The sequence below is a fragment of the Phyllobates terribilis genome, unplaced genomic scaffold, assembly GCF_046119375.1.
Source record: "Phyllobates terribilis strain yellow unplaced genomic scaffold, ASM4611937v1 Scaffold_8__6_contigs__length_399053987, whole genome shotgun sequence".
NCBI lineage: Eukaryota > Metazoa > Chordata > Amphibia > Anura > Dendrobatidae > Phyllobates > Phyllobates terribilis.
Genome location: NW_027362768.1, coordinates 396,630,878 through 396,644,494, shown reverse-complemented (window position 1 = coordinate 396,644,494; position 13,617 = coordinate 396,630,878). Strand labels below are relative to the sequence as shown.

General features: G+C 51.5%; 1 protein-coding gene across 7 annotated transcripts in view; it reads left to right on the top strand.

Moving 5' to 3' along the window:
• The window catches only part of LOC141157680 (plasma membrane calcium-transporting ATPase 2), a 513,073-nt gene that overhangs the window by 148,711 nt on the left and 350,745 nt on the right, over window positions 1-13,617 (top strand). For all 7 annotated transcript variants that reach the window (XM_073645226.1, XM_073645230.1, XM_073645228.1 and 4 more), the window contains exons 2-4: window positions 5,020-5,217; window positions 12,178-12,435; window positions 12,513-12,638. In XM_073645226.1, the coding sequence (XP_073501327.1) occupies window positions 5,020-5,217; window positions 12,178-12,435; window positions 12,513-12,638 (582 nt within the window). The remainder of the gene's footprint in view (window positions 1-5,019; window positions 5,218-12,177; window positions 12,436-12,512; window positions 12,639-13,617) is intronic.

The following is a 13,617-nucleotide window of genomic DNA, read 5'->3' as shown; positions in this document are numbered from 1 at the left end:
TGTGCCCGCGGCTGCCCTGAGATCAGTGTGGCCCCAGCTGATGCTCCTGTGCCCGCGGCTGCCCTGAGATCAGTGTGGCCCCAGCTGATGCTCCTGTACCCGCGGCTGCTCTGAGATCAGTGTGGCCCCAGCTGATGCTCCTGTACCCGCGGCTGCCCTGAGATCAGTGTGGCCCCAGCTGATGCTCCTGTACCCGCGGCTGCCCTGAGATCAGTGTGGCCCCAGCTGATGCTCCTGTACCCGCGGCTGCCCTGAGATCAGTGTGGCCCCAGCTGATGCTCCTGTGCCCGCGGCTGCCCTGAGATCAGTGTGGCCCCAGCTGATGCTCCTGTGCCCGCTGTTGCCCTGAGATCAGTGTGGCCCCAGCTGATGCTCCTGTACCCGCGGCTGCCCTGAGATCAGTGTGGCCCCAGCTGATGCTCCTGTGCCCGCGGCTGTTGCCCTGAGATCAGTGTGGCCCCAGCTGATGCTCCTGTACCCGCGGCTGCCCTGAGATCAGTGTGGCCCCAGCTGATGCTCCTGTGCCCGCTGTTGCCCTGAGATCAGTGTGGCCCCAGCTGATGCTCCTGTGCCCGCGGCTGCCCTGAGATCAGTGTGGGTGGCTCCGGCCCCAGGTTGGATTCTTGCAGATGCTTCGGTTTCCGGCAGTGATGGATGAATTATGGATGGTCCTGCTTGTCTGACCAGCGGCTGCTAACAGATCTGCGCTTTTCCTGCCCTCTGAAAGGAGATGCCCAGGAACAGGAGGCTTCTAATAACGGCATGATTTTCCTGGTGCTGATAGTGGAAACCTTTACATGGGGTCATCAATAAGAGATGTGGCAGAGTCTGGAGACATGTGATCTGCAGGGACAGCCACACACAATACGGATTATTATCTCTAGTAGCCGCATATTCCACAGTACTCCCATCATCGTGCCCCTGGGAGCAACTCTACTTCTATATCTCAAAGCCTGGATTAAAGTCGTCATCATAATTATTCACCATCACAAAACGGTGTCCTCCATCCTCAATCACTGTCATGACCAGTGGTATTGGTGCAGATTTCTGTAGTGGCTGTGGTGGCGCAGGTCTCTGTATCAGTGGTGGCACAGGTCTCTGTAGCGACAGTGGTGCAGATCTCGGTAGCGACAGTGGTGCAGGTCTCTGTAGCGACGGTGGCGGAGGTCTCGGTAGCGACGGTGGCACAGGTCTCTGTAGCGACGGTGGCGGAGGCCTCTGTAGCGACGGTGGCGCAGGTCTCTGTAGCAACGGTGGCGCAGGTCTCTGTAGCTGCAGGGGCGCAGGTCTCTGTAGCGACGGTGGCGCAGGTCTCTGTAGCGACGGTGGCGCAGGTCTCTGTAGCGGCGGGGGCGTAGGTCTCTGTAGCGACGGTGGCGGAGGTCTCGGTAGCGACGGTGGCACAGGTCTCTGTAGCGACGGTGGCGCAGGTCTCTGTAGCGGCGGGGGCGCAGGTCTCTGTAGCAACGGTGGCGCAGGTGTCGGTAGCAGCAGTGGCGCGGGTCTCTGTAGCGACGGTGGTACAGGTCTCTGTAGCGGTGGTAGCACAGCTCTCTGTAGCGACAGTGGTGCAGATCTCTGTAGCGACGGTGGCGGAGGTCTCTGTAGCGATGGTGGCGCAGGTCTCTGTAGCGACGGTGGCGCAGGTCTCTGTAGCGACGGTGGCGCAGGTCTCTGTAGTGGCGGGGGCGCAGGTCTCTGTAGCGACGGTGGCGGAGGTCTCGGTAGCGACGGTGGCACAGGTCTCTGTAGCGACGGTGGCGCAGGTCTCTGTAGCGACGTTGGCGCAGGTCTCTGTAGCGACGTTGGCGCAGGTCTCTGTATCAACGGTGGCGCAGGTGTCGGTAGCAGCAGTGGCGCAGGTCTCTGTAGTGACGGTGGCGCAGGTCTCTGTAGCGACGGTGGCGCAGGTCTCGGTAGCGACGGTGGCGGAGGTCTCGGTAGCGACGATGGCACAGGTCTCTGTAGCGACGGTGGCGCAGGTCTCTGTAGCGACGTTGGCGCAGGTGTCAGTAGCAGCAGTGGCGCAGGTGTTGGTAGCAGCAGTGGCGCAGGTCTCTAGCGGCGGTGGCGCAGGTCTCTGTAGCGACGGTGGCGCAGGTCTCTGTAGCGACAGTGGCGCAGGTCTCTGTAGCAACGGTGATGCAGGTGTCGGTAGCAGCAGTGGCGCAGGTCTCTGTAGCGATGGTGGCGCAGGTCTCTGTAGCGACGGTGGCGCAGGTGTCGGTAGCAGCAGTGGCGCAGGTTTCTGTAGCGGTGGTAGCACAGCTCTCTGTAGCGACGGTGGCGCAGGTCTCGGTAGCGACGGTGGCGGAGGTCTCGGTAGCGACGGTGGCACAGGTCTCTGTAGCGACGGTGGCGCAGGTCTCTGTAGCGACGGTGGCGCAGGTCTCTGTAGCGGCGGGGGCGCAGGTCTCTGTAGCAACGGTGGCGCAGGTGTCGGTAGCAGCAGTGGCGCGGGTCTCTGTAGCGACGGTGGTACAGGTCTCTGTAGCGGTGGTAGCACAGCTCTCTGTAGCGACAGTGGTGCAGATCTCGGTAGCGACGGTGGCGGAGGCCTCTGTAGCGACGGTGGCGGAGGCCTCTGTAGCGACGGTGGCGCAGGTCTCTGTAGCGACGGTGGCGCAGGTCTCTGTAGCTGCGGGGGCGCAGGTCTCTGTAGCGACGGGGGCGCAGGTCTCTGTAGCGGTGGTAGCACAGCTCTCTGTAGCGACAGTGGTGCAGATCTCGGTAGCGACGGTGGCGGAGGCCTCTGTAGCGACGGTGGCGGAGGTCTCTGTAGCGACGGTGGCGCAGGTCTCTGTAGCTGCAGGGGCGCAGGTCTCTGTAGCTGCAGGGGCGCAGGTCTCTGTAGCGACGGTGGCGTAGGTCTCTGTAGCGACGGTGGCGCAGGTCTCTGTAGCGGCGGGGGCGTAGGTCTCTGTAGCGACGTTGGCGGAGGTCTCGGTAGCGACGGTGGCACAGGTCTCTGTAGCGGCGGTGGCGCAGGTCTCTGTAGCGGCGGGGGCGCAGGTCTCTGTAGCAACGGTGGCGCAGGTGTCGGTAGCAGCAGTGGCGCGGGTCTCTGTAGCGACGGTGGTACAGGTCTCTGTAGCGGTGGTAGCACAGCTCTCTGTAGCGACAGTGGTGCAGATCTCTGTAGCGACGGTGGCGGAGGTCTCTGTAGCGACGGTGGCGCAGGTCTCTGTAGCGACGGTGGCGCAGGTCTCTGTAGCGACGGTGGCGCAGGTCTCTGTAGCGGCGGGGGCGCAGGTCTCTGTAGCGACGGTGGCGGAGGTCTCGGTAGCGACGGTGGCACAGGTCTCTGTAGCGACGGTGGCGCAGGTCTCTGTAGCGACGTTGGCGCAGGTCTCTGTAGCGACGTTGGCGCAGGTCTCTGTATCAATGGTGGCGCAGGTGTCGGTAGCAGCAGTGGCGCAGGTCTCTGTAGTGACGGTGGCGCAGGTCTCTGTAGCGACGGTGGCGCAGGTCTCGGTAGCGACGGTGGCGGAGGTCTCGGTAGCGACGATGGCACAGGTCTCTGTAGCGACGGTGGCGCAGGTCTCTGTAGCGACGTTGGCGCAGGTGTCAGTAGCAGCAGTGGCGCAGGTGTTGGTAGCAGCAGTGGCGCAGGTCTCTGTAGCGACGGTGGCGCAGGTCTCTGTAGCGACAGTGTCGCAGGTCTCTGTAGCAACGGTGACGCAGGTGTCGGTAGCAGCAGTGGCGCAGGTCTCTGTAGCGATGGTGGCGCAGGTCTCTGTAGCGACGGTGGCGCAGGTGTCGGTAGCAGCAGTGGCGCAGGTTTCTGTAGTGGTGGTAGCACAGCTCTCTGTAGCGACGGTGGCGCAGGTCTCGGTAGCGACGGTGGCGGAGGTCTCGGTAGCGACGGTGGCACAGGTCTCTGTAGCGACGGTGGCGCAGGTCTCTGTAGCGACGTTGGCGCAGGTCTCTGTATCAACGGTGGCGCAGGTGTCGGTAGCAGCAGTGGCGCAGGTCTCTGTAGCGACGGTGGCGCAGGTCTCTGTAGCGACGGTGGCGCAGGTCTCGGTAGCGACGGTGGCGGAGGTCTCGGTAGCGACGGTGGCACAGGTCTCTGTAGCGACGTTGGCGCAGGTCTCTGTATCAACGGTGGCGCAGGTGTCGGTAGCAGCAGTGGCGCAGGTCTCTGTAGCGACGGTGGCGCAGGTCTCTGTAGCGATGGTGGCGCAGGTCTTTCTAGCGACGGTGGCGCAGGTCACTGTAGCAACAGTGGCACAGGTCTCTGTAGCGACGGTGGCGCAGGTGTCGTTAGCAGCAGTGTCGCAGGTTACTGTAGCAACGGTGGTACAGGTTTCTGTAGCGGTGGTAGCACAGCTCTCTGTAGCGATGGTGGCGCAGGTCTCGGTAGCGACGGTGGCGCAGGTCTCTGTAGCGACGGTGGCGCAGGTCTCGGTAGCGACGGTGGCACAGGTCTCTGTAGCGGAGGTGGTCCAGGTCTCGGTAGCGGCAGTGGCACAGGTCTTTAGCGGTGGTAGCGCAGGTCTCTGTAGAGATGGTTGTCCAGGTCTCGGTAACGGCAGTGTAGCAGGTGTCGATAGCAGCATTGGCACAGGTCTCGGTAATGGCGGTGGCGCAGGTCTCGGTAGTGGTGGTGGGCAAGGTCTCGGTAGCGGCGGTGGCACAGGTCTCTTTAGCGGAGGGGGTCCAGGTCTCGGTAGCGGCGGTGGCGCAGGTCTTTAGCGGTGGTAGCGCAGGTCTCTGTAGAGATGGTTGTCCAGGTCTCGGTAACGGCAGTGGAGCAGGTGTCAGTAGTGACAGTGGCGCATGTCTCAGCTCTACCAAACATTTACTTCTGCACAGTGTGGAACCTACAAACACAAATGGGCATACTGGAAGTCGGACCACCCTGGATGTGAAATTGACTACCTATTTGAAGGCGAGGTTCACAATATTAAGCCTTGTCAATTGTCGTTAATGTGCTCTTTAAAGGCTGCTTCATGTGAACAGCTACGCGCCCGTTCTCGGTCAGGTTAATGTCCTGCTCCATTACTTTCTTCCCAGGACTGCCGGGCACAGCAGCAGATCTAGAGAAGAGAAGACAAGTATTTGGAAAAAACTTTATACCTCCAAAGAAGCCAAAAACTTTTTTACAGTTGGTCTGGGAAGCACTGCAGGACGTCACGCTGATCATCCTGGAAATTGCAGCCATTATATCTCTAGGATTGTCATTCTACCAACCACCTGGAGGAGAGAATGAAGGTGGGTGACGGTCACAGCAGGACATCACACACAGTATGGGAGCCAGACCCCGAGAGTTTGGTTGCGAGAGCTAACGGACCGCAAAGTCTGAGACCACCAGCATTACTACATATGTGATATTACACCTGAGGGAGTATCTGTATTACACCTGTGATATTACACGGGGGAGTGTCTGTATTACACATGAGATATTACACGGGGGAGTGTCTGTAGTACACCTGTGATATTACATGGGGGGAGTGTCTGTATTACACCTGTGATATTACATGGGGGGAGTGTCTGTATTACACCTGTGATATTACACGGGGGAGTGTCTGTATTACACATGAGATATTACACGGGGGAGTGTCTGTATTACACATGTGATATTACACGAAGGAGTGTCTGTATTACACCTGTGATATTACACGGGGGAGTGTCTGTATTACACATGAGATATTACACGGGGGAGTGTCTGTATTACACCTGTGATATTACACGGGGGGAGTGTCTGTATTACACCTGTGATATTACACGGAGGAGTGTCTGTATTACACCTGTGATATTGCACGGGGGCAGTGTATGTATTACACCTGTGATATTACACAGGGGGAGCGTCTGTATTATACCTGTGATATTACACGGGGGGAGTGTCTGTATTACACTTTTGATATTGCACGGGGGCAGTGTATGTATTACACCTGTGATATTACACGGAGGAGTGTCTGTATTACACCTGTGATATTACACGGGGGGAGTGTCTGTATTACACATGTGATATTACACGGGGGAGTGTCTGTATTACACATGAGATATTACACGGGGGAGTGTCTGTATTACACCTGTGATATTACACGGGGGGAGTGTCTGTATTACACCTGTGATATTACACGGAGGAGTGTCTGTATTACACCTGTGATATTGCACGGGGGCAGTGTATGTATTACACCTGTGATATTACACAGGGGGAGCGTCTGTATTATACCTGTGATATTACACGGGGGGAGTGTCTGTATTACACATGTGATATTACACGGGGGAGTGTCTGTATTACACATGAGATATTACACGGGGGGAGTGTCTGTATTACACTTTTGATATTGCACGGGGGCAGTGTATGTATTACACCTGTGATATTACACGGAGGAGTGTCTGTATTACACCTGTGATATTACACGGGGGGAGTGTCTGTATTACACATGTGATATTACACGGGGGAGTGTCTGTATTACACCTGTGATATTACATGGGGGGAGTGTCTGTATTACACTTTTGATATTGCACGGGGGCAGTGTATGTATTACACCTGTGATATTACACGGAGGAGTGTCTGTATTACACCTGTGATATTACACGGGGGGAGTGTCTGTATTACACTTTTGATATTGCACAGGGGAGTGTCTGTATTACACATGTGATATTACACGGGGGAGTGTCTGTATTACACCTGTGATATTACACGGGGGAGTGTCTGTATTACACCTGTGATATTACACGGGGGGAGTGTCTGTATTACACATGTGATATTACACGGGGGAGTGTCTGTATTACACATGAGATATTACACGGGGGAGTGTCTGTATTACACGTGTGATATTACACGGGGGGAGTGTCTGTATTACACATGTGATATTACACGGGGGAGTGTCTGTATTACACATGAGATATTACACGGGGGAGTGTCTGTATTACACGTGTGATATTACAGCGGGGGAGTGTCTGTATTACACGTGTGATATTATACGGGGGGAGTGTCTGTATTACACGTGTGATATTACACGGGGGAGTGTCTGTATTACACATGTAATATTACACGGTGGGTGTGTCTGTATTACCCGTGTGATATTACGATGGGTGTTTCTGTATTTCATGGAGGGGGGTGTCTATTACACATGTAATATTATATGGTGTAGTGTCTGTATTACTCCTGTGATATTACACATGAGGAGTGTCTGTATTATACCTGTGATGTTACACGGGGGGAGTGTCTGTATTACACGTGTGATATTACAGCGGGGGCAGTGTATGTATTATACGTGTGATATTGCACGGGGAGTGTCTGTATTACACCTGTGATATTACATGGGGGAGCGTCTGTATTACACATGAGATATTACATGGGGGGAGTGTCTGTATTACACATGAGATATTACACGGGGAGTGTCTGTATTACACCTGTGATATTACATGGGGGAGTGTCTGTATTACACCTGTGATATTACACGAGGGAGTGTCTGTATTACACCTGTGATATTACACAGGGAGTGTCTGTATTACACCTGTGATATTGCACGGGGGGAGTGTCTGTATTACACCTGTGATATTACACGGGGGGAGTGTCTGTATTACACCTGTGATATTACACAGGGGGAGGGTCTGTATTACACCTGTGATATTACACAGGGAGTGTCTGTATTACACCTGTGATATTACACGGGGGTAGTGTCTGTATTACACCTGTAATATTACACGGAGGAGTGTCTGTATTACACATGTGATATTACACGGGGGAGGGTCTGTATTATACCTGTGATATTACACGGGGGAGTGTCTGTATTACACGTGTGATATTATACGGGGGGAGTGTCTGTATTACACGTGTGATATTACACGGGGGAGTGTCTGTATTACACATGTAATATTACACGGTGGGTGTGTTTGTATTACCCGTGTGATATTACGATGGGTGTTTCTGTATTTCATGGAGGGGGGTGTCTATTACACATGTAATATTATATGGTGTAGTGTCTGTATTACTCCTGTGATATTACACATGAGGAGTGTCTGTATTATACCTGTGATGTTACACGGGGGGAGTGTCTGTATTATACCTGTGATATTACACATGAGGAGTGTCTGTATTACACCTGTGATATTACACAGGGGGAGCGTCTGTATTATACCTGTGATATTACACAGGGGAGGGTCTGTATTACACCTGTGATATTACACAGGGGGAGGGTCTGTATTACACCTGTGATAATACACAGGGGGGAGTGTCTGTATTATACCTGTGATATTACACGGGGGAGTGTCTGTATTACACCTGTGATATTACACAGGGGAGTGTCTGTATTACACGTGTGATATTGCACGGGGGAGTGTCTGTATTACACCTGTGATATTACACAGGGGGAGGGTCTGTATTACACCTGTGATATTACACAGGGGGAGGGTCTGTATTACACCTGTGATAATACACAGGGGGGAGTGTCTGTATTATACCTGTGATATTACACGGGGGAGTGTCTGTATTACACCTGTGATATTACACGGGGGAGTGTCTGTATTACACCTGTGATATTACACCGGGGGAGTGTCTGTGTTACACGTGTGATATTACATGGGGGAGTGTCTGTATTACACGTGTGATATTACACGGGGGGAGCGTCTGGATTACACCTGTGATATTACACGGGGGGATTGTCTGTATTACACCTGTGATATTACAAGTCAGAAGTGTCTGTATTACACGTGTGATATTGCACGGGGGAGTGTCTGTATTACACCTGTGATATTACACGGGGGGAGTGTCTGTATTACACCTGTGATATTACACGTGGGAGTGTCTGTATTACACCTGTGATATTACACGGGGGGATTGTCTGTATTACACCTGTGATATTACACGGGGGAGTGTCTGTATTACACCTGTGATATTACACGTGGGAGTGTCTGTATTACACCTGTGATATTACACGGGGGGATTGTCTGTATTACACCTGTGATATTACAAGTTAGGAGTGTCTGTATTACACCTGTGATATTACACGGGGGAGTGTCTGTATTACACCTGTGATATTACACGGGGGGATTGTCTGCATTACACCTGTGATATTACAAGTTAGGAGTGTCTGTATTACACGTGTGATATTGCACGGGGGGAGTGTCTGTATTACACCTGTGATATTACACGTGGGAGTGTCTGTATTACACCTGTGATATTACACGGGGGGATTGTCTGTATTACACCTGTGATATTACAAGTTAGGAGTGTCTGTATTACACGTGTGATATTACACGGGGGAGTGTCTGTATTACACCTGTGATATTACACGGGGGGATTGTCTGCATTACACCTGTGATATTACAAGTTAGGAGTGTCTGTATTACACGTGTGATATTGCACGGGGGGAGTGTCTGTATTACACCTGTGATATTACACACGGGAGTGTCTGTATTACATCTATGATATTACACGGGGGAGTGTCTGTATTACACATGGGATATTACACGGGAGAGTGTCTGTATTACACCTGTGATATTACATAGGGAGTGTCTGTATTACACCTGTGATATTACACGCGGGAGTGTCTGTATTACATCTATGATATTACACGGGGGAGTGTCTGTATTACACATGGGATATTACACGGGGGAGTGTCTGTATTACACATGGGATATTACACGGGGGAGTGTCTGTATTACACCTGTGATATTACACGGGGGGAGTGTCTGTATTACACCTGTGATATTATACGGGGGAGTGTCTGTATTACACGTGTGATATTACGATGGGTGTTTCTGTATTTCATGGAGGGGGGTGTCTATTACACATGTAATATTATATGGTGTAGTGTCTGTATTATACCTGTGATATTACACATGAGGAGTGTCTGTATTACACCTGTGATATTACACAGGGGGAGGGTCTGTATTACACCTGTGATATTACACAGGGGGAGTGTCTGTATTACACCTGTGATATTACACAGGGGGAGCGTCTGTATTACACCTGTGATATTACACAGGGGGAGTGTCTGTATTACACCTGTGATATTACACAGGGGGAGCGTCTGTATTACACCTGTGATATTACACAGGGAGAGGGTCTGTATTACACCTGTGATATTACACAGGGGGAGCGTCTGTATTACACCTGTGATATTACATGGGGGGAGGGTCTGTATTACACCTGTGATATTACACAGGGGGAGCGTCTGTATTACACCTGTGATATTACACAGGGAGAGGGTCTGTATTACACCTGTGATATTACACAGGGGGAGCGTCTGTATTACACCTGTGATATTACATGGGGGGAGGGTCTGTATTACACCTGTGATATTACACAGGGGGAGCGTCTGTATTACACCTGTGATATTACACGGGGGCAGTGTCTGTATTACACGTGTGGTATTACACAGGGGAGTGTCTGTATTACATCTATGATATTACATGGGGGAGAGTGTCTGTATTACACGTGTGATATTACACGGGGGAGTGTCTGTATTACACCTGTGATATTACACATGAGGAGTGTCTGTATTACACCTGTGATATTACACAGGGGGAGCGTCTGTATTACACCTGTGATATTACACGGGGGAGTGTCTGTATTACACCTGTGATATTACACGGAAGGTCTGTATTACACCTGTGATATTACACAGGGGGAGTGTCTGTATTACACCTGTGATATTACACGGGGGAGTGTCTGTATTACATCTATGATATTACACAGGGGGAGTGTCTGTATTACACCTGTGATATTACACGGGGAGTGTCTGTATTACCCGTGTGATATTACGATGGGTGTTTCTGTATTTCATGGAGGGGGGTGTCTATTACACATGTAATATTATATGGTGTAGTGTCTGTATTATACCTGTGATATTACACATGAGGAGTGTCTGTATTACACCTGTGATATTACACAGGGGGAGCGTCTGTATTACACCTGTGATATTACACGGAGGGTCTGTATTACACCTGTGATATTACACAGGGGGAGTGTCTGTATTACACCTATGATATTACACGGGGGAGTGTCTGTATTACACCTGTGATATTACACGGAGGGTCTGTATTACACCTGTGATATTACACAGGGGGAGTGTCTGTATTACACCTGTGATATTACACGGGGGAGTATCTGTATTACACCTGTGATATTACACGGGGGAGTGTCTGTATTACACCTGTGATATTACACAGGGGGAGTGTCTGTATTACACTTGTGATATTACACGGGGGAGTGTCTGTATTACACCTGTGATATTACACGGGGGAGTGTCTGTATTACACCTGTGATATTACACGGGGGAGTGTCTGTATTACACCTGTGATATTACACAGGGGGAGTGTCTGTATTACACTTGTGATATTACACGGGGGAGTGTCTGTATTACACCTGTGATATTACACAGGGGGAGTGTCTGTATTACACTTGTGATATTACACGGGGGAGTGTCTGTATTACACTTGTGATATTACACGGGGGAGTGTCTGTATTACACCTGTGATATTACACGGGGGAGTGTCTGTATTACACCTGTGATATTACACGGGGGAGTGTCTGTATTACACCTGTGATATTACACGGGGGAGTGTCTGTATTACACCTGTGATATTACACAGGGGGAGTGTCTGTATTACACCTGTGATATTACACGGGGGAGTGTCTGTATTACACTTGTGATATTACACGGGGGAGTGTCTGTATTACACCTGTGATATTACACAGGGGGAGTGTCTGTATTACACCTGTGATATTATATGGTGTAGTGTCTGTATTACACCTGTGATATTACACGGGGGAGTATCTGTATTACACCTGTGATATTACACAGGGGAGTGTCTGTATTACACCTGTGATATTACACAGGGGGAGTGTCTGTATCTTACAGAGGAGTTGCCCCAGCTGTGTTGAGGGGTATATAGGTGGCCTCTATGGATGGTCTGGGGTGCCTCATTGTGGTCATCGCCATGAATAATCTGTGGGCAATATACTGAAGAGGCCTCCAAGAAATTTGAGGTAATAGCATCCAGAAAATGTGCCGATGGCATTTGAAGAGGTGACGTACAGGGAAGGTGTCCATGAATGGTGACGGGTATGTCATACAGAGGGGGAGATGGAGCTTTGAGGATGGCATATACAGGAGCTCTTCATCGGTCAGAGGGTGGTATACTGGGGAGTCTGGTGGGTAGCTCAGGGTGCGGCACAGAGATGGCCAGCTTCTCATTGTGAAATCATTGCAGGTTGTGGTGGAGTTGCAGCTGGAACAGAAGATGAGGGTGAAGCAGATGCAGGCTGGATTGAAGGAGCTGCTATTCTTCTCTCGGTTGTCTGTGTTGTGCTTGTCACGGCCTTCAATGACTGGAGTAAAGAAAAGCAGTTCAGAGGTCTCCAAAGCCGTATTGAGCAGGAGCAGAAGTTCACCGTGGTGAGGGCCGCGCAGGTCATTCAGATCCCAGTGGCAGAACTTGTGGTGGGAGACATTGCACAAGTAAAATACGGTAGGTGTTATGGCTGCTGCTGATCCGCTCATTGGATCCTCGGAAGGTAAACCTTCACCTGGATCCTCTCTCCTCAGGGGACCTGCTTCCCGCAGATGGCGTGTTTATTCAGGGGAATGATCTGAAAATTGATGAAAGTTCTCTAACCGGAGAGTCAGATCAGGTCCGCAAATCTGTGGATAAAGATCCCATGCTTCTGTCAGGTAATCAACAACCCATAGCCGAGACTCTCCACCAGAGAGATGACGGCTCATCCTCTGATCCATGGAGACTATAACATGACTGACATCATCTCACTGATCTACCCAGGGACAGATTACCAACAAGTCCACAAACCCAGGGCATAGATCCCCGGAGTGAATCAAGTCTAGACCCAGTGCTGTCGATGTTCTCTCCTCGTGAGAGTAATACCACAGCTATTAATACTCTCTCAACTACTCATCAAGGGTAAACTCACAGGTATAAATACCCTCTCTTACATGAGGGTGGTAGCAGAGTTTTGCCCTATCATGATGGAGAATGTCCTGGATTAATTTGTCTCCATGCTCCATAATTCGGGACTATCAGTGTTTTCGAAGATTTTGTCATCAAACATTTGTATTTTGAATCTCTATATGTTAAAATTGCAGGATGGTCCAGTCTCACTGATCCGCCTGAGCGAGCTGCCATAGTGGGTTCTCTGTCATTGAACTGCCTGAGCGAGCCATGTCAGCTTGCTTGCTTGGGCCAATAAGAGAGAGCCCTCTATGTCAGCTTGTCCACATGGGCCAAGAAGCGAGAACCCTCTGTCAGCTCATTTGGGTGGGCCAATAAGAGAGAGCCCTCTTTGGTCGCTTGCCCGGCTGGGTCAATAAGAGAAAGCCTTCTATGTCAGCTCTCCCGGGTGGGCAAATAAGAGAGAGCCCTTTATGTCAGCTTGTCTGGGTAGGCCAATAAGAGGCAGAGTCCTCTATGTCAGCTTGCCCAGGTGGGCCAATTGGAGAGGGCCTTCTATGTGCACTTACCCTGGTGGTGAGTGAGAGGACCCTCTGAGTTAGAAGGTCCCTCTTACTGACCCACCTGAATGAGGTGCCATAGAAGGTCCCTCTCACTGACTCACCTGAGTGAGCGGGCAGAGATGGTCCCTCTCACTGACCCACCAGAGTGACCGGACATAGAAGGTCCCTCTCACTGACCCACCAG